The sequence below is a fragment of the Oncorhynchus tshawytscha genome, linkage group LG01, assembly GCF_018296145.1.
Source record: "Oncorhynchus tshawytscha isolate Ot180627B linkage group LG01, Otsh_v2.0, whole genome shotgun sequence".
NCBI classification, from domain to species: domain Eukaryota; kingdom Metazoa; phylum Chordata; class Actinopteri; order Salmoniformes; family Salmonidae; genus Oncorhynchus; species Oncorhynchus tshawytscha.
Genome location: NC_056429.1, coordinates 59538158 through 59560382, shown reverse-complemented (window position 1 = coordinate 59560382; position 22225 = coordinate 59538158). Strand labels below are relative to the sequence as shown.

The following is a 22225-nucleotide window of genomic DNA, read 5'->3' as shown; positions in this document are numbered from 1 at the left end:
TAGGAAAGGGCAAGGTTTGAAAAATGTACAAGAATTTTGGTAATATATTAATCTATACACAATTGACCCGCCCAATAAGAGAAATTGGTCAATCCCGCCATCTATCCAATTCTTACCCAACCTTTTTGAGAAGTGGAGTATAGTTCAGTTGATATGTCTTAATAATTTCAAAAGGAATTTTCAATCCAAGATATGTCATGTGGTTTCCAAGAAAACGTCTGGTCTAAGATTGGGTGCTGCATAGCTGCCCTGTTAAAAGGCAAAATTATACTCTTCGATAGGTTTATTTTATATGCTGAAAACGTCCCATATTCTTTTAGGATGTCAACTAATGTTCGGAGTGAAATTTCTGGTTTAGTGAGGTAAAGCAAAATGTCATTGGCATATAGCGAGACCAGATGTTCACTCCCACCTATACGAACACCATGGATGGATGGATGAGATCTAAAAGTTTCTGCCAGTGGCTCTATAGCCAAAGAAAAAATGAGAAGACTAGCGGGACAACCCTGTCTTGTGCCACGTGATAGAGAGAACTGTGAGGAAATGTTTCCATTAGTCAGAATCTGAGCTACCTGACATTTGTACAGTAATCTAATCAGATCTACACACAATATTCATCCTCTGTAAAACTTCAAACAGGTAGTTCCATTCAGTGCGGTCAAAAGCTTTAATGAAGCCGCCACTACAGATTCTTGGTCATTCTCTACATAATTCTGTCACGCCCTGGCCATAGAGATGCTTTTTATTCTCTATTTTGGTTAGGCCAGGGTGTGACTAGGGTGGGCATTCTGTCCTTTTTACTATGTTTTGTATTTCTATGTCTTGGCATGGTATGGTTCTCAATCAAGGACAGCTGTCTATCGTTGTCTCTGATTGAGAACCATACTTAGGTACCCTTTTCCCCCACGTTTTTTTGTGGGAAGTTAATTTTGACTTTGTTCAGGGCACATAGCCCAAAGCTTCACGGTTTGGTTTTGTTCTTTGTTTTGTTGGCTTCATTTTTAAATAAAGAAAATGTACGCTTACCATGCTGCACCTTGGTCCAGTCCTTCAGCCAGCCGTGACAGAACTTCACACCACCAACGGACCAATCAGCGTGGTAACGGGCAGCAGCAGCAGCAGCGGCGGTCAAAATCACAAGACTCCTGGACATGGGAGGAGATTTTGGACGGCAAGGGACCCTGGTTACAAGCAGGGAATATAGCCGCCCTAAAGCAGAGCTGGAGGCAGCGAAAGCAGAGAGGCGCCGATATGAGGAGGCAACATGGCAGCGCTGCTGGAAGCCCGAGAGGCAGCCCCAAAAATGTATTGGGTGGGGGCACACGGGGAGTGTGGCGAAGGCAGGTAGGAGACCTGCGCCAACTCCCCGTGCTTACCGTGGAGAGAGAGGGTGTCGTACTGGTCAGGCACCGTGTTATGCGGTGGAGCGCACGGTGTCCCCAGTACGCGTGCTTAGCCCGGTGCGCTACATCCCAGCTCCTCGTATCGGCGGGCTAGAGTGGTCATCGAACCAGGTGCCATGAAGCCAGCTCTGCGCATCTGGTCTCCAGTGCGTCTCCTCGGGCCGGTGTACATGGCACCAGCCCTACGCATGGTGTCCCCGGTTCGCCAGCACAGCCCAGTGCGGGCTATTCCAACTCGCCGCACTGGTCTGGCTACAGGGAGCATTCAGCCAGGTAAGGTTGGGCAGGCTCGGTACTCGAGACCTCCAGTGCGCCTCCACGGTCCGGTCTATCCGGTGCTGCCGCCACGCACCAGGCTGTCTCTCCGTCTCCTTCCTCCAGGTGCTCCCACATGTCCGGAGCTGCCAGAGTCTCCCGCCTGTCCGGAGCTGCCAGAGTCTCCCGCCTGTCCGGAGCTGCCAGAGTCTCCCGCCTGTCCGGAGCTGCCAGGGTCTCCCGCCTGTCCGGAGCTGCCAGGGTCTCCCGCCTGTCCGGAGCTGCCAGGGTCTCCCGCCTGTCCGGAGCTGCCAGAGGCGCCCTCCTGTCCGGAGCTGCCCCTTAGTCCAGAGGCGCCCCTTAGTCCAGAGGCGCCCGTCAGTCCAGAGGCGCCCCTCAGTCCAGAGGCGCCCCTCAGTCCAGAGGCGCCCCTCAGTCCAGAGGCGCCCCTCAGTCCAGTGGCGCCCTCTACGAGGGTCTTCAGTCTGGGGCCTGGACTGAGGTGGAGCGGGGTCCACGTCCCGCACCCGAGCCGCTGCCGTAAGAAGGCCCACCCGGACCCTCCCCTTCAGAGTCAGGTTTTGCGGCCGGAGTCTGCACCTTTGGGGGGGTACTGTCACACCCTGGCCATAGAGAAGATTTGTATTCTCTATTTTGGTTAGGCCAGTGTGTGACTAGGGTGGGCATTCTGCCCTTTTTTCTATATTTTGTATTTCTATGTCTTGCCCTGGTATGGTTCTCAATCAGGGACAGCTGTCTATCGTTGTCTCTGATTGAGAACCATACTTAGGTACCCTTTTCCCCCACCTGTTTTGTGGTAAGTTAATTTTGACTTTGTTCTGGGCACATAGCCCAAAGCTTCACAGTTTGGTTTTGTTCTTTGTTTGTTTGGTGCACCTTGGTCCAGTCCTTCAGCCAACCGTGACAAATTCATAATATTATATAATCTTCTGATATTATCAGGAGATGAGCAGTTTCTTACAAAGCCTGTTTGGTCCATATCAACCAAGTCCGAAAGAACCTTATCCAGTCTAAGAGCTATGAGTTTTGCAAGAATCTTATATGAAGTGTTCAATAGAGATATTGGTCTATACAACCCACAAAGCAGAGGATCTTTCCCAGGTTATAACAAAACTGTGATCAGTGCCTGTTCAAGTGTGTCTGGGAGCTTTTCTGTCTCTATGGCATAATTAAACATACTGCAAAGAGGCTCAATTAGTTTGGGTAAAAAGGATCGCTAGAATTCAATAAGGAATCCGTCTAACCCTGGTGATTTTCCCCCAGCAGTGTTGAAAATGGATTCCCTAATTTCCTCTGGTGTAATCTCTTTCTCCAAGTGCTCTCTATCCTCATCAGTTAAAGTTTGTAAATTGAGTTTGTTCAAAAACCCATGAATTGTGGCAGGGGGATCACCTTCAGACTTGTACAATGTTTCATAAAACTCCCTGAAGACTAGATTAATTTCCTCAGGACTGTGAACAACTGGGGAGTAAAATGAGTATTCTTTAACCTTTTGGTTGTGAAAATGTCCATACGTCTACAAGTCCAAAATGTTTCATTTCTGCTTTTAACATTTTAGCTGCCTGTGTGAGGTTGATACTATTAGAGGAAGCTCTATCACTGGAAGGGTCCAGTACCAAGTTAAAATCCTCTGCCATTATTATCTCTGATGATGGGCATGTTAACTTCTAAAAGATGTCTTGGTAAAATGTAGGATCATTATGGCTAGGCCCATACACGTTCACAATGGTAATGGGCTCCGTGTTAATGAAACCTTGAATGATCACATACCTACCCCCTTTGTCTTTAATCTGAGATTGTATCTGAAAGGGGCCATGCTTATTAATGGGTATGGCCACCCCTTTTGCCCGAGAGGTGAAAGATGAATAGTACACTTGACCCACCCACTCTCTCTTCAGTTTATCATGCTCAGAGTCAGTCAGGTGTGTCTCTGGAAGAAGAGTTATATCAACCTTTATGCTGCTTTAGATAATTCAGACTCTGTTTGCGCTTGACTGGGCATTTCGTACAGTCATTCACAATGGTAATAGTGTCATAAATGTATAGTTATTAGGTGCCGACATCTTTAAAGAAAATAAGAAATAGGGAAAGGGAAAGAAACAAAATTATATACAACATGTATAAAAGGAAATTATGAAAGCATAAAGTAGTAAACATCTCGTGAGCTAATACCCTGATCCTACCACAAACCCTGTGCCGCGCGGCAACAAAAAAGATGACCACAAACACACCCCAGCTGGTCAGGAAAAAAGACATCAAGCTATAATGTATAAATGAAAACCTTTACCAGACGATAACTATCATCTCTCAAATATAAAATAGGGACAAGTAGTTAAACAATCACCATCCTCCTGAGTTCACCCTCCCCCCAAAAAATATTATAAATACACACATGTACGCACATACACAAGTGTAAAGCTATCAGCTAGTTGGCAATTAGGCGGCCCGCCAGTGAGTAGCTTATCCCCGTCTCGGTATCACTAACGATTGCATACATCTCTAACAATAAACAAGCCAGCAAACGTAAAAGAAGCTCAAATTCCCTGAAGTAATGTAAACAACATAGTTAGTTCCTCGGGGTGTAGTAGATGTGAACAAGTCAGGAAGTTCTTTCCTCATGCATGTTTCAGCCATCTTCACATAGTCAAATGTACGCTCACCATTCTTGGTTTCGATCCACAAAGTCGCTGAGTAGCACAGGCCGTATGCCAAGCCAGCCTGAAGCAGAAGTCTCTTCATTGGGGAGAAAGCCATCCTCCTATTGTGTAGTGTGGGAGAAAGATCCGGAAAGATCATGATTCTGGCATCTCCGTACTTGAGCTCTCCCTTTGCTTGGGCAGCAGAGAGGATGCGTACAATGTCCTGGTACCATAGAAATGTAATGACAAATGCTCTGGGTGCAACCTGGCCAAGCAGCACCTCTGTATGGTGCGATTGGGCCCTCTCGATCTCCAGCAGGAATTTCGGGAATCCATTCCTGTAGAAAGAAGATTGCGTCTCTTCCCTCCACGGCCTCCGGGAAACCTTGAAGTCTCAAATTTGAGCGCCACATCCAGGATGGCACCCTGGTGGTCAGCATGGTCTTTTTCTAACTTTGTCACTCGTCCCTTTGTGACTTTCTGGTCTTCATGGAGTTTATCGACCAGTACATCAATTTTGCTGAGGTGTTCAGAAATTGTCTCTTGGATTTTTGTTATACCCTCGTCCATCTCCATTCTGAACCATGCTAGTGCTTCTTCCGAGCTAGCATCCGCCAAGGCCGAAGGAGGGCTGTCAGAGAGGGGCATTTTTCCATGCCTCATCTGAGGTTTTGACATATTGGGCATCTTTTGCTTTGGCGATACAATAGATGTTTTAACTTCCTACTCACTGTTAACGAACAGGTAAACCATATCAAAATGCCTTCAAATTGTTCGAAAGTTCGAGGATGCTACGCAGATGCGTCTTGTTAAAGCATCGCCATTGTTGGAAGTCCCCCACTTCCTCCTGTATTCGTATTTAATGAATATTGGTTGTGTTTCAATCAAAAAATAACAAACCGAGTGTTTTCCAGCCTACAATGTTAAGCTGCACACTCTGAAGAGCTCAGGGTGAGTAGATGAGCTCAGGGTGAAAATCTCCTTCCAGAGAGACATCAGGGACTGTAACATACTTGTTACGCAACAGGACAGTTAACCTGCGCTGCCCTCAAACCAAAGCATGTTGCCTGCTAATTATCTATAGGTTGTTTCAACTTGTCAATTTCAAATTATTTTCTAACAAGTTTTTGTATTAAAAATAAATAAACAACAGTTTGAATTGAGGTGTGTTCCGCCTCCTCATTAATTCACATAAGAAGTAGCCCATTTCACTGTTGCGGACAATTTATGTTTGAGGCTTTACTGAGCCAGAGAAACTTCTCTCTTCTCCCAAGCACTTCCCCAGTGTTTCCCCAGATCAAGTATGAAGACATTGCACATCTCGAGTCAGAATTGTTCAAACTTTTTCCCCCAGCACATTTTAAGGCTAGCGCCCGCATTGCCTTCATTGTTGTTTTCCTTACAAATTGGACTTAAGACCAATAATAACTTTGTAAATGTGTGCGTTCCTATCAAAGTCAGTGCCTAATTTTCTGTATATTGTGTTGTTGTTTCTAGAGTAGCATTCTGGATGTATACATGGATCGTAATTTATTTACTGTTTTATTCACGTTTTCATGTACTGGTGACAAATCATGTGTTCCGATTCCTGCATAGATTATAAAGGTGTAAAATACTTTTTTGAAGGTTGTACTATTTATGATGAGCTAATGCTAAGCTATTTGCCAGCTATGTGTGGCGCCATATTTGTTGACAACATACAATGTATTCTGTTTGTCACGTAAGCATCTGTCAGATAAAAGATTTTATAACAATGGGTAGTTCACTCGACTGACTTATGGTGCTTTCAAGACAACTGGGAACTGTGAAAAATACGAGGTCAAATCATGACGTCAGTGATCTTCAGGTCGGAAGGTCTAAGCTCTAGAAAGAGGCCCGAGTTCCTGAGTTGGAAGACCGTTCAAAACTATTTTTCCCAGACGGAGCTTGTTTTTTTTATCGAGTTCCCAGTTGTTTTGAACGCGACATCAGATTGTAAGTATGGTACCACAGGGTTGCCAGCTCAGACCGCACTTTCCAGGGGTTTTCTTTTAATTTACCGTATAAACTTATCCTGTGTTTGCCCCCCATTTATTGATAAATCCCCCATCATAGTAATATTTCCCGCATCATATCCCCCCACGATACCTTCCCCCATTTCTGCCCCCATAGACTTGAAAACCCCCCCACAAATGAAATGAACCCTCCCCCACATCTGGGGTGATGATCTGTGTGGTGATAACATTTTATTTGCTTTGTGATTTCTCAAAAATGGTAAGCGAATTGTTAAGTCATGTGCTCCGGTTCTTCTATACACTGTAACAAGTACATCAAAGATTTGTAATATGCTGAAAAGGGGCCAAACTAATTTAGTATTTTTCAGACAATGGGCACCGCTATCTTTGAATTTGACTTTGTTTGTTTGCGTCTTATGGTGAATGGCATTCTGGGTTTAGGGAGTTTTCTCTTGTCTAACATAAACAAAGATGGCTGCCATCATAAAGAAAGTACCTGCTGTTTGTTAGCTTAGCTGACACACATCTCTTTTCTAAATAATATCTAAAAAATATTTCATTTCTCCCTTGTACTCACCAGAGCTGTGATACATTGTAAACCACTCTCGCTGTTAGGTGGCTAACTTATGTTTGTTTTTTTTGTCAGCACAACCTGTTATTTAGATTGGTTTATGGGATGAGTTTGGCTATGGATGTGTTCCGTGTGATGTTTGGATGATAAAGTTTTGCATTTATCTTTTACAATAAAAGGTGAAATTGAGGCATAAATTTACGAATACCTTTATTTCCCAGCAGTTCAAAACATTGTTTAGATGCTTTTCAGACAATGCTGTTTAGACACATTTGTTGCATCATACGTCCTGTTGCTACTGTTCCAATCACAAAGTTGTGATGGATCGCTGCAGGCACGAGTCAACAATGATCACAAATATATGACCATACACCTCAAAGGGTTAATATGCAGGAATATTTCACTTTCTCTGGTCATAGGAGTAACAACATGAATTGGTGCATGAGGCTGCATGACTGTGGAAGACTGTGTCCCCTTTTCTCAGGGGAGGGAGGGAGAGGAGAGACGGTGAGCCGGGTGAGAGGCAGCCTCACTGCTGCTCCCTCCCTCACTTCACCCAGACTGACCATCAGATGTGCAGGCCAATAGTCCAGTAAAAAAAAGCTAATTATTTTGCTCACTCAGCTGTGCTTCACAAGTAATACAACAAATGATCTATTGCCAGTGTGATCATATACCTTGAATTTTGAAATATAATTTCAAAATGGTCTGAGAAGAACAACATTGGCAGGGAAATTCAAGCATAGCTAATATGCAGTGATAGTGTATTGGGCCTATAGCCCACTGCACAAAACCTCATTGCTACATAACTGTTTTTAATTGTTTAAGGATGCCTTACATTTTTGAAGTCATGATTTAAAAAAAAAAAATCTGATCGGTAGATCTTGAATTGCATTTTGAACTCAGAAAGTGATCTTGACTCAGAAAAGGTGTGTGACCACTGCATTAGAATGTCGCGTTTATAGATGTTGAAGACTATATTTCCCAGCAGTCCCACCAACAACATCAGCTGTGGTGAAAGCAGCTGTGTGACCCAAGACTGGCACTACAATGCCACTGTGATATGTGTGTGCGTGTATAACTGCAAGCCTCAATCAAGTTCATCTGTACTCATATAGCACATTTCAAACAAAGCGAGTGCAATCCAATGTGCTTCACACGAAAGGAGGAAACTATGAATAGGTGAACCGTGTGTGTATGTGCCTTCTGGGATGTAGACAGCTAGCTCAGTGCTGTCTCTCTAACAACATACACTCCCATATTCCCATCACAAAAGAAAAACAAACTACACCGCCAGGTGAAAACCATCTGTTGTGTGGTGTCTGTCTGCACTCAGTGTGTTTTTTTTTTACTGCTCTCAAAAGGATGCCCCTCCTGAGATCTGAGGTCTCTTTAATGATGTAGAGGATTTGGAGGACTCCTCCTACTCTCTCTCTCTCTCCAGCACACAGCCTTATGTAATGATTGTGATGCTTATGTAAGCAGAGAGAGAGAGAGAGTAGTCAAGTCTTTGTTGTTCCTCAGCAGCTCTCTGCCCCCCTGCAAGCCATCACAGCTCCCAGAGCGCCCAGGTCAATCCTGCCTGATCCAGTCTAGATTTAAAAGTCAGTGATTTTAGGTGTGTGCGTGTGCACGCACATGCGTGTGCGTGTATTTGTGTGTGTGTGTGTGGCTTATGTGTGTGTCAGGTTTGGCTTAAGACTGAATAGATTAGAAAAACAATAAAGAGCATCCTGTTTTGTGTATCTAAGTTATGTATAGAGTACATCAGAGATATAACCATCCACCAAAGTCATGACAACAACCAAAGCCCTAAAGGGACAGATGTGGCCAGAGTGTGAAGGTCTCATGGGTAACAAGCCATCCACTTAGGTCACACTTTGATGTCATACACAACGGTGATAGGTCATCTTAAGGTCACATACTGTCAGTGTAACATGGAGCAAAATTAGCACTACACACATACAGAAATCCCGATTGTTAACACGTTTGGACCCAGAAGTAAATAAGGAAGCTGACCAAATTTCATAAGAATTGACTTATGTGTTGTGTAATGTTCTTTTGAGTAAAACCAGATTGTATTCTACCCCGCTTAACGTTTTGTTAACAGTAGTTACAACAACCGTAGCTCCTCTAACACCCCTTACAGCACTTATGATGTCCTTATACTGTGTCATTCTCACTTTTTTGTCAGTATGGCAATATGCACTTAACCAGACTTCTGCATTATGTTCAGTAGTAGATTCTGTATTTCCAGCAATGGCTTATGCAGACAAAAGCATATTGTTTTGAGACATCCGAAAGAACATGGAGTAGACTTTAGTGTAGGGCTAAATAAGGGACAGAGCACTCAAAGCTATTACTGTGGCATCAGAATATTCACAGAATCTATGCTGAGATTACTCTATGAATGACCTCATCCCCATGGTAGCAATATCACTTTTTCACATAGGGGGCATGGGTCGATGGTCTCTAACTGGCAGTACTTACTGTAATGCAATGTTTACCAACCGCGGTCCTTGAGTACCCCCAACTAGGGTTGCAAAGGTTCGGACATTTTCCATGGGAAGTTTAGCCTTGAAATTTGGGGAATTATGCATAAATTCATCAAAAAAGTTTGTTTATAACAGTGAACCTTTTTTGTGGGATACACATAAGGCAATTCTAGGTCCTGTGGCATATTTTGGTTAAACTATCCCCAATTCAATGGAATTGCAACCCTCCGCATGCACAGTGCATTCTTTCATCACATGTGAGGTGCACTCTTCCATCACATGTACAGCTAATTCTCAAGATCTTGCACACTAATGAGATGCTATTGAGCCCACACTACTACACTGTTTGAGCGAAGGACTACATGTTTTCTGGTAAGTTTTGATTACAATACTGGGTGGGGTGAATATATTTTATATGACATACATGATGTTTTGTTAACTTGTAAATAGTAGCCTACAGCAAAGTGTGTTTATATATTTTTTGTTAACAATTTCTGAAGTTAGTTTTTGCTAACATGTGGGTTTTAGCTTGCTTGATCCAGCAAACTGAGGTGTTATTTCACCTGTTTCCATAATTTATTTTACAAAGGATAATCTAACTGCTTAACTATTTATCTGTACATGGAATTGTATTTGGATTTTTTAAACATTTTTTTTCTAATCTTTACAGGAAAATGCCACGGGCACTATCTCATGTGTGGATACATTTCACTGCAGCTAATGTAGAAGGAAGAGCTGGGTATATTATTGTGCCAAATCATATGTGAAGAATGCAACAAAGTTGCAGAATCATCTGGCCAAGTGCACAAAGTTCCCTCAGCGCTCACAACAAGCAACCTCTGACAAAAGTCCCTCTACTTCTATTCGAGGTGAAAATGATGAACAGACACCTTATCGATGGCAACAGCTCATGTTTTTTTTTTTACTCAATGGAGGAACGTAGTCAGAGAAATGCTGATGAATGTCTTGCTCGAGCTGTGTATGCAACTGGTTCACCTCTGATGCTCACAGGCAATATGTACAGTGCCTTGCGAAAGTATTCGGCCCCCTTGAACTTTGCGACCTTTTGCCACATTTCAGGCTTCAAACATAAAGATATAAAACTGTATTTTTTTGTGAAGAATCAACAACAAGTGGGACACAATCATGAAGTGGAACGACATTTATTGGATATTTCAAACTTTTTTAACAAATCAAAAACTGAAAAATTGGGCGTGCAAAATTATTCAGCCCCTTTACTTTCAGTGCAGCAAACTCTCTCCAGAAGTTCAGTGAGGATCTCTGAATGATCCAATGTTGACGTAAATGACTAATGATGATAAATACAATCCACCTGTGTGTAATCAAGTCTCCGTATAAATGCACCTGCACTGTGATAGTCTCAGAGGTCCGTTAAAAGCGCAGTGCTGGCAAGAACATCCTGTCTGGTGCAGAGATCAACAAGGCCTATGGTATCATCACTACCGTGTCTCGCCACCTTGGCCTGGATGAGGGCAAGGTTCTTGGCAGTCTGGCAAAGTACACTTCCAAGCAAGGGCTTTGGGATGGAGATGCAATATGGCAGTTGTGCCAACATATCTCATCAGCCACCTGGTGGAAGGGACTTTGTGGATCTGAGGATCTTTCCCCTGTTCCATCATCCTCCAAATCCCACCAACATCAGCCGCCACAGAGCGCAACTGGTCCTTCTTTGGGTACACACACACCAAAGCACGCAACAGGCTGACCAATACAAGGGTTTAAAAATTATTGGCCATCCGGGAAAATTTGAGGCTTTTTGAGCCTGACAATGAGCCATCCTCAACAGGGTTGGAAAGTGACAGTAAAGATGAGGCCTCAGAGTCTGATATTCAAGAGGTGAACATTGACGAGATCCAGGAAGAAGACATGGAAGCCTGAGAGGAAGACAACCAAAGCTTTAGTTTCTAGACTATCATTTTACAGATGTATGTTGAAAACGTTTGGGGGAGATGCGATGGGCCATTGGGGATCATTCAATATTCCCTTACTTTTGTTGTTCAGTGAAATCATCCCAAGTGAGGAGTCAACTCATTTAATTAAATTTAAATTCGTAACTAAATAGTTTTTTTTCTATTGGAAGGATTTAATCATTTGCAATTATGTCTACTTAAGATAAGGTAAAAAGTTGATGTTTCTGTCTCCTTATGATATGGTAAATATATCCAATGCAAAAACCATCTACATTTAAATGGTATTAATATTCATTTGCATATATTTCCATGAATTCTCATATTTTCCCGTTAATTCCCACGGAAAGTTTCCCTCTGAATATTCCCCAAAATGTGCAGCACAATTTTGTTGTGCCCCGGATAAGCTCACCCTATTTATCTAATTGAAGGCTTGATGATTAGTTGAGAAGTTGAATCAGGTGTGCTTGTCTGGGGCTACAACAAAAATGTGTACTGTTGGGAAAACTTGAGAACTGGAGTTGGAAAACACTGCTGTAATGTATGTGGACGTGTAGCTTTGTCCTTCCTGCAGGGGTGTTTTCTCCCAATGCCAGGCGGAGGACATGACCTGTCAGTCTGGCCTCCTCCTCTCCAGCACTCCACACACCCCTCTCCTCTCTAACCTTTCACACTCACACCTCTTAAAGCTTAATCTTAACTGGGAAACCAGTGGCTGCTGCTGATTGGCTGAATACCCGTGGTGTGGTTGGAGTTGACAACAAGGAAATATGATGTCAAGTTTTGGAACTACCGGTAATTTTTTGGAAAAGATATATAAAGCAAACTGTGCATAAATACGCCTACTACACTTTTGCATGTCAAAAACCGAATGACCACTGCTGCACATGCTGCCACTGTTTTGAACATATTAGATTATACTATACTGGACAAAAATATAAACACAACATGCAACAATTTCAAGATTTTACTGAGTTACAGTTCATATAAGGATATCAGTCAATTTAAATAAATGCATTAGTCTCTAATCTATGGATTTAACATAACTGGATGGGCCTAGGAGGACACCCACTGGGGAGCCAGGCCCAGACAATCAGAATTAGTTTTTCCCCACAAAAGGGCTTTATTACAGACAGAAACACTCCTCAGTTTCATCAGCTGTCCGGGTGGCTGGTCGCAGGTGAAGAAGCCAGATATGGAGGTCCTGGGCTGGCGTGGCTACACGTGGTCTGCAGATTTTAGTCCGGTTGGACGTACTGGCAAATTCTGTAAAACGGCGTTGGAGCCAGCTTATGGTAGAGAATTTAAAATAAAATAATCTGGCAACAGCTCTGGTGGACATTCATGCAGCCAGCATGCCAATTGCACACTCCCTCAAAAATTGAGACGTGTGGCATTGTGTTGTGTGACAAAACTGCACATTTTAGAGTGTCCTTTTATTGTCACCAGCACAAGGTGCACCTGTGTAATGATCATGTAATGAGCATTTCTGGGATCTTTACATGTTTATATATTGCGTTTATATTTTTTTTCAATATATTTAGAATGAACAGCTAGCTCATGAACGAACGAGTTCACCAGGGAGAATGCAACAAGCATACAGATGCAATATGTGTAACACATTATCTAACTGGAGATAGCTAGCTAACATATAAGTGGAAACTGCCCCAAAGGAACTGTTCTGTATTTTATCTAACGGGTGGCATCCATAAGTCTAAATATTGCTGTTACATTGCACAACCTTCAATGTCATGTCATAATTACGTAAAATTCTGGCAAATTAGTTCGCAACGAGCCAGGCTGCCCAAACTGTTGCATATACCCTGACTCTGCGTGCAATGAACGCAAGAGAAGTGACACAATTTCATCTCTTTAATATTGCCTGCTAACTTGGATTTCTTTTAGCTAAATATGCAGGTTTAAAAATATATACTTCTGTGTATTGATTTTAAGAAAGCATTGGTGTTTATGGTTAGGTACCGTCGTGCAACGATTGTGCTTTTTTCGCAAATGCGCTTTTTAAAAATCATCCCCCTGCGTTGCATCGATTATATGAAACGCAGGACACGCTAGATAAACTAGTAATATCATCAACCATGTGTAGTTAACTATTGATTATGATTGATTGATTGATTGTTTTTTTATAAGGTAAGTTTTATGCTAGCTAGCAACTTACCTTGGCTTCTTACTGCATTTCGCGTAACAGGCAGGCTCCTCTTGGAGTGCAATAAGAGGCAGGTGGTTCGAGCGTTGGACTAGTTAACTGAAAGGTTGCAGGATTGAATCCCGGAGCTGACAAGGTAAAAATCTGTCGTTCTGTCCCTGAACAAGGCAGTTAACCCACCGTTCCTAGGCCGTCATTGAAAATAAGAATGTGTTCTTAACGGACTTGCCTAGTTAAATAAAGGTTAAATCAAAAATAAACGGAAACAGGATGCACCTGAGCTCAATTTCGAGTCTCATAGAAAAGGGTCTGAATACTGTAAATTAAGTATTTCTGTTTTTATTTATTTATTTAATTACAAACATTTTTAAAAACCTGTTTTTGCTTAGTCATTATCAGGTATTGTGTGTAGATTGATGAGCGTCATTTTTTTATTTAATCCACTTTGGCTGTAACGTAACAAAATGTGGAAAAAGGGAAGGGGTCTGAATACTTTCTGAATGCCCTGTATGCTTTCATACTGCTTCAATACAAAGAGCAAAAGATCATACTGGATAGAGCTTGATCTTCTGTTATGTGTTTTAAGACTAGGAAGAATGACATGGTAAAAGATGCCCCAAAAGGGCTTTATTCAGTTGATTCATAATTCAACAAAATACCACTACCACTACCAAGAATCACTGAACTGAAATAAGCTGATGTGAACTCCAACACAAAAGCCCTCTCTTTATTGATGGAGAGAGCTATTTTGTTTATCTAATCGTCTTGCCAGCTCTTGTTTTGTTGTTGTTGATGTAGTAATTTGTTGGTTGGTTTTTGCTGTTTGGCATGTGGTTGAAGTATTTGTAATGACTCGCACCATATGTGTGTGCCTTTGTATATGTCTGTGTGTTTGTGTGTGGAGCTCTGAGTAGTGAAGCCATACTTGTTAGTTGTGCTGTTGGCAGCAGGGTTGGTGGGGTGAGTGGGTCCGTGAGTGGTTACCCTGTATAAGTGTAGGCAGCACTAGTCCAGCACTGGGTACAGAGTGGACAATAGCCTTGGGCCTGCTTGCTTTGGCTGCAGAGCCACTGTGTAAAATGCATTCCAGTGTGTTGCCTACTGGGAGAATGTGTCTGTACTGCACTTAAGGGATGGTGGTAGGAAGGGAGGGATCAACCTAATTTTATTTGTCACATGGTTCGAATACAACAGGTGTAGACTTTACTGTGAAATGTTTACTTATGAGGCCTTCCCAAAAGTGCAGAATTAAAAATAGTAACACAAGAAGAATAAAATACACAAGAATGAAGCTATACTGAACACAAATATAAACGCACAAATCTGATTACATCCCTGTTAGCGAGCATTTATCCTTTGCCAAGATAATCCATCCACCTGACAGGTGTGGCATATCAAGAAGCTGATGTTTTCCTCTGTCTTTTCCTTTTTTCTCTTTAGTTCCTTCTCTTGGTTTTTGGTGCATTGGATGGTTCTTGGGGGGTGGGGAATGGAATTCATTTTATTATTATTTATTTCTTCCTGGGGTACTGTGGGAGGTGTCTCGAATGGTTGAGGGACAGCTATTGGGGAACTGTGGGGGGATCTTGGAGGGTTCGGGTTCACGTTTTTTTGGCCTGGTGGTATAGCGGTCAACATGCCCTTGAGCAGGGCATTGACCCTGTGTAACGGTATTCGTCGTCTGAAGAAGAGGAAGAGGAATCATCAGACCAAAGTGCAGCATGGTAAGTGTTCATGCCTTTTATTGGAACTGAACACTATAACAAAAATAACAAAGAGAATAACCGAAACCGAAACAATCCTGTAAGGTGCAAAACACCAAACAGAAATTAACTACCCACAAAAACCATGTGGGAAAAAGGTACCTAAGTATGGTTCCCAATCAGAGACAACGATAGACAGCTGTCCCTGAGTGAGAACCATACCCAGCCAAAACAAAGAAATATAAAAACATAGAAAAAAATAACCAAAAACTGACACTGGTTAGAGCCAGTTCCTCTGTCCAGTGTCTGTGTTCTTTTGCCTATCTTTTCTTTTTATTGGCCATTATGAGATGGGTTTTTATTTGCAACTCTGTCTAGAAGGCCAGCATCCCGGAATCGCCTCTTCACTGTTGACATTGAGATTGGTGTTTTGCGAGTACTATTTAATGAAAATGCCAGTTGAGAACTTGTGAGGCGTCTGTTTTTCAAACTAGACAATCTAATGTACTTGTCCTCTTGCTCAGTTGTGCACTGAGGCCTCCCATTCTTTCTATTGTGGTTAGAGCCAGTTTGCCCTGTTCTGTGAATCGAGTAGTACACAAAGTTGTATGAGCTCTTCAGTTTCTTGGCAATTTCTCGCATGGAATAGCCTTCATTTCTCAGAACAAGAATATACTGACGAGTTTCAGAAGAAAGTTCTTTGTTTCTGACCGTTTTGAGCTTGTAATCGAACCCCTAAATGCTGATGCTCCAGATACTCATCTAGTCTAAAGAAGGCCAGTTTTATTGATTCTTTAATCAGGACTACAGTTTTCAGCTGTGCTAACACAATTGCAAAAGGTTTTTCTAATGATCAATTAGCCTTTTAAAATGATAAACTCGGATTAGCTAACACGATGTGCCCCATTGGAACACAGGAGTGATGGTTGCTGATAATGGGCCTCTGTACGCCTATGTAGCTTTTCCATTAAAAAAACATCAATTTCCAGATACAATTGTCATTTACAACATTAACCATGTCTACACTGTATTTCTGATCAATTTGATGTTATTTTAATGGAAAATAAAAATAGCTTTTCCTTACAAAAACAAGAACCTTTCCAAGTGACCCCAAACTTTTGAACAGTAGTGTACATCTGTGCTCCTTCGTCTTTTCTCAAATGTATTTCCCCTGTTTTTGTCTCCCACACACGGCTTGGCTCTCTGTCACTCATCCCGCTCTCCTCTCTATCTCGCTCTCTCTCTTCTCATTCCCCCTCTGTCTCTCTCTCTTCTCTGGGGCCTTGTCAATTCCTATGAGTTGAGATGGCTGTGTTGTGTTTGGGCACTGAGGGCAGACTGAAGATAGCTGACTCAAACAACCTCTTGGGTGTTCAGAGTGAGAATGTCACCGCGCATTGAGCAGCCATCAACACGCATGCACACACACTGCTCCACTCACAAATACACACAAACAAACACGCAATCATGGCAAGGCTATTTTTAGGTCCTGTCACTCAAATAGACTGTGTATGGTTGTGCCTGTGCACGTGTCTCTGCTGCACTAAATGAGACTGTGTTTCTCCCTGTTTAGTAATATGTGTGTGTGTTTTCTCTCCAGCGTTACATGAGTTCCCCACAGACCTGTTCACCAACCAGGAGCGCACAGAGGGAGCTGTGGCCCTACACGTCCTGTTTGTGAGTGTCCAACCCCTCAACACACACCTGTACACACACTCTACTATACATACACTTTTGCCACGCTACCTTCCACTGACTGTGTGATGCACTGACCATACATTTAAAAGCAGGATTATTTTTATCTCTGGCTGGCTGGGGTGCGACATGTTGGACAGAGGCTTAGCTGACATACGAGGCCACTGGCACAGAGAGTGTCTTGGCTTAGGATACTTTTGCGCAAAAGACAGACACATTGAACTAAGGGACACTATTTGTGCATCACGTGAAGAAACTCAAGTTCCAGGACACTGCAGAGATCACCAAGTTTGTTCATGCAAGGGTATGTGTTTTTGTTTTGTGCTATACTCCTCTGTAGGCCATGTACATGTTCTATGCACTGGCTCTGGTGTGTGACGACTACTTTGTTCCCTCTCTGGAGAAGATATGCGAGGTAAGAAGGTTATGCACTATTCTGTAACAGGGTCGGGGTCAATTCATTTGGAATTTCAAGGATACAGTTCTTCTTTTCAAGATGTGCTGTCTACTCTCTGTCTCTCTCTTTCAGCGTCTACATCTTAGTGAGGATGTGGCAGGTGCAACCTTCATGGCAGCCGGCAGTTCAGCTCCTGAACTCTTCACCTCTGTTATCGGTGAGACATGTACAGACACACGGATGGACACATCTTTGTCATTTATTAGACACATTCCACTTGGGACAAACTGATTGATTCAATGTTTTTTCAACGTAATTTGTCAACATATTGTGACGTGGAATCTACATGGAAAATACATTGGTTTGGAAAAAAGTAATCAACTGTTGTTTTCAGGGTGAAATTTCAACCACAGGATTATGTCATCATTGTAACCAATTTTCAACATATTTTAGACAGGGTTTGTCTATGTTGAATGTTTACCTTTGGAACAACATCAGATCTTCAACGCTATTTACTGTACATGATCAAAAACTGAAAATAGACAATACATATTGTATTGTCCTTGGATTTCAAGCTTTGGTTGATTTCAAATGTAATCTTCAAGTTAATCATTAATATGTTAGATCTCCATCTTTGGTCTCCATCTCAACCAAAAAATCTAAGTTATAAAGAATAGCACTAAATCAAATTTTATGTAAAGTGTATTTAAAGTTTGATTAGATTTAGTCATATTCTTTAACTTAGATTTTTGGTTGGGATGGAGACTTAAATCCAACATACTGTATATATTATTAATTTGTATACCAACCTGAATTAAACATCTTATTTATTTTTATTTAACTAGGCCTATTTACAATGACGGTCTACCCTGGCCAAACCCTAACCCGGACGATGCTGGGCCAATTATGCGCCGCCCTATGGGACTCCCGATCACGGCCGGTTGTGATACACCTTGGAATCGAACCAGGGTCTGATTATGATACCGATTATGATTTTTTAACGCCAATACCGATTATTGGAGGACAAAAAAGGCGATACCGATTAATCGGCCGATTTTTAAAATGTATATATATTTATACACACATTTTTGTAATAATGACAATTGCAACAATGCTGAATGAACAATGAATACTTTTATTTTAACTTAATAAAATACATATTATGGGTGTTCTTAAGGTGATTCCACAGGTTGGTGGTATTTTTTGATTTAGCCGTTGCTGACCCCATGCTTACATCTGTAACGGTTTTCTTCTGGTGAAAGAGAGGCGGACCAAAATGCAGCGTGGTTAGTTTTGTACATCTTTAATAAAGATGAAAATACAACAATCTACAAAACAAGAAACGTGAAAAAACCAAAACAGTCCTATCTGGTGCCACAAACACAAAGACAGGAAATATCACCCACAAAACACAACACAAAACAGGCTACCTAAATATGGTTCCCAATCAGAGACAATGACTAACACCTGCCTCTGATTGAGAACCATATCAGGCCAAACATAGAAATAGACAAACCAGACACACAACATAGAATGCCCACCAAGCTCATGTCCTGACCAACACTAAAACAAGGAAAACACACACTAACGATGGTCAGAACGTGACAACATCTTTATCACAAATAAGACACCTTGTTTTCCCTGGTGCCAATTCCATGTAATAGTCCCACACTGGTGCTCTGCTTTTCTCTGCCATCTGTAAAACACACACAGCTCTGAAGTGACAATGATACTGAAGAGTCTGCTTAGGAGACAAATACTCTCAACTGTTTGAATAAAAATAGAGTTCAAGTTGCCTGTGATGAATGTTGAAAACAAAAACTGTCATTTCTATATGCAGGAAATCCTATTTTAATAATGGACATGGTAAGAATTGACTACCAAAGTGCGAGTCATAATTCCCATGACACCTTCTAGCAAAATCTGAAAAGCGGTTCCTTCATTCATTTATTCCATAGGATATTTTTAGATTCACTTAAAATAAGGCCTGTGTTTAGTGTAGGCTTACACCACCTTGCCAATTTTATAACTGTGTAGATATCCATAGGACAAGGTAACTCTGATCAATATTAGCTAAATATAAGCGAAGATCTTTTTTTTTTGTAGAGTGGATTTATGAAAATATTTTGACAAACGTTACCTTATCCTAGTGAGATTTACACGGGTATCAAAACGCAGAGGCGGTTTAAGCCTGAACGAAACACAGACCTTATTTGAAGTAGATCAAGACGTTCTCTATGGAAGACATGAACGGTAAAATAACAAAGGAACCCCTTTCAAGTTCAGCCGCAAGTTATTACAGGAATTATAACGCGTCAACTATTTCTCTCTAAACCATATACCTTTGACTATTACGAGCCTGCTGCTGCCTACCACCCCTCAGTCAGACTGCTCTATCAAATATGAAATCATAGACTTAACTACAATAAACACACAGAAATACGAGCCTTAGGTCAAATCCGGAAACTATTTATTATTTATTTATCCCGTTCCGTATTTTATCTAACGGGTGGCATCCATGAGTCTAAGTATTCCTGTTACATTGCACAACCTTCAATGTTATGTCATATTTACGTAAAATGTTGGCAAATTAGTTCGCAAAGAGCCAGGCGGCCCAAACTGTTGCATATACACTGACTCTGCGTGCAATGAACGCAAGAGAAGTGACACAATTTCACCTGGTTAATATTGCCTGCTAACCTGGATTTCTTTTAGCTAAATATGCAGGTTTAAAAATATATACTTGTGTATTGATTTTAAGAAAGGCATTGATGTTTATGGTTAAGTACACATTGGAGCAACGACAGTCATTGATTGATTGTTTTTTATAAGATAAGTTTAATGCTAGTTGCTACTTACTTACCTTGGCTTACTGCATTCGCGTAACAGGCAGGCTCCTCGTGAGGCAGGTGGTTAGAGCGTTGGACGAGTTAACTGTAAGGGTGCAAGATTGGATCCCCCTAGCCGACAAGGTAAAAATCTGTCGTTCTGCCTCGTTCCTAGGCTGTTATTGAAAATATGAATGTGTTCTTAACTGACTTGCCTAGTTAAATAAAGATTAAATAAAGGTGTAAAAAAATAAATAATAATAATCGGCAAAATCAGCGCCCAAAAATACCGATTTCCGATTGTTATGAAAACTTGAAATCGGCACCAATTAATCGGCCATTCCGATTAATCGGTCGACCTCTAGTAGTGATGCAGTGCCTCAGATGGCTGCGCCATTCGAAAGCCACTAATAAATTCACAAAAGATACATCTTCTTCAAATGTTGATATTTGGTTTCGTTGACAACCAAACACAATTCAATATAACATCTTCAATATGGTAAATAGCCTAATAACTTGTTGACAAGTTAAGAAATAATATGTTGGATTCACGCCTCCAACGAAACCAGAATAGGATTAAGCCAGTGGCTCAGATGAAATTATCCAAGTATTAAATGTACTTTAAATGTTGTTATTTGGTAGAGTTGTCAACCAAACACAATTCAATATAATGTATAATATAATAGCCCACCTAATTGTTAAAAAGGAAATACCTTATTTACATAAGAATTAAGACCCTTTGCTCTGAGACTTATGTATTCATAGAAAGAGTGCATGTTCAAGATAACATGTAAAGGTTGCAGGTCTGTGGAGATATTCACAATTGCTATAATAATCTGTGCAGAATCTTGGAACAGCATTGATAACTTGCACTATGTACTTTAAATGTAATCTCAACTGCAATCCAGGTCATTTAGGGTATAGGGCATGTAGGGTGGTAGGTAGCCTAGTGGTTAGTGTTTGCCAGTAACCGAAAGGTCGCTGGTTTGAATAACTGAGCCGACAAGGTGAATAATCTGTCAATGTGCCCTTGAGCAAGGCACTAAGCTCTAATTTGCTCCAGGGATGCCATACTACTATGGCTGACCCTGTAAAACAACATAATATCATTGTAGCTGGGGTGTATGTGGCATTTTTTTTATATTTGGGGGTTGTGCTGTTAGATGCACAGTGATAACACATTAAAGAAGCACAGTGATAACATGGTGCCGAAGAGGATGGCTGAAATTGTACATGTTGTAACCAATTCTGCTATTTTGTTCATTTTTTTGGGTTGTTATATACTTATTTTTTTACTTATTTTGTACGTAATGTTGCTGCTACCGTCTCTTATGACCGAAAATAACTTCTTGACATTAGAACTGGGATTATCACCGCAAACTGGAATAAGCTTTTTCCTTTAACGAGTCCGACGAGAAATATATACTGTTCTCACGGGAACAAGCTCCGATCCCCGTCATTTGCATGAAGAAAAGACGGAAGAAAAGAGGATGCAGATCAGGCTGTCTTTTGAGAATCCATAGGCGAGCGAGTAAACTGCCATCAATTCTACTTGCTAACATGCAATCATTGGAACATAAAATTGATGACCTACGATTATCCTACCAACGGGACATTAAGAACTGTAATATCTTATGTGTCACCGAGTCGTGGCTGAACAACAACACGGATAATATAGAGCTGGATGTAACGGCGTTCGTCTGTCGAAGGAGAGTTGGACCAAAATGCAGCGTGGTGGTTACTCATGTTCTTTAATGAAAAAATAGCGATACATGAAAATAACTAAATAAATACAAAAACAACAAACGAAACGTGAAAACCTAATTACAGCCTATCTGGTGAACACTACACAGAGACAGGAACAATCACCCACAAAATACACAGTAAAACCCAGGCTACCTAAATATGGTTCCCAATCAGAGACAACGAGAATCACCTGACTCTGATTGAGAACCGCCTCAGGCAGCCAAGCCTATGCTAGACACACCCCTAATCAGCCACAATCCCAATGCCTACAAAAACCCCAATACGACAACACAATAAACCCATGTCACACCCTGGCCTGAACAAATAATTAAAGAAAACACAAAATACTAAGACCAAGGCGTGACACTGGAGGGATTCTCAATGTA

The 22225-nt window shown here is 41.5% G+C and overlaps 1 protein-coding gene across 1 annotated transcript in view; it reads left to right on the top strand.

Moving 5' to 3' along the window:
- Window positions 1–22225, top strand: part of LOC112254424 (sodium/potassium/calcium exchanger 3-like) — a 143691-nt gene that overhangs the window by 107016 nt on the left and 14450 nt on the right. Inside the window, exons 3-5 of the mRNA XM_024427007.2 lie at window positions 16774–16850; window positions 17209–17283; window positions 17398–17482. Of these exons, the coding sequence (XP_024282775.1) occupies window positions 16774–16850; window positions 17209–17283; window positions 17398–17482 (237 nt within the window). The remainder of the gene's footprint in view (window positions 1–16773; window positions 16851–17208; window positions 17284–17397; window positions 17483–22225) is intronic.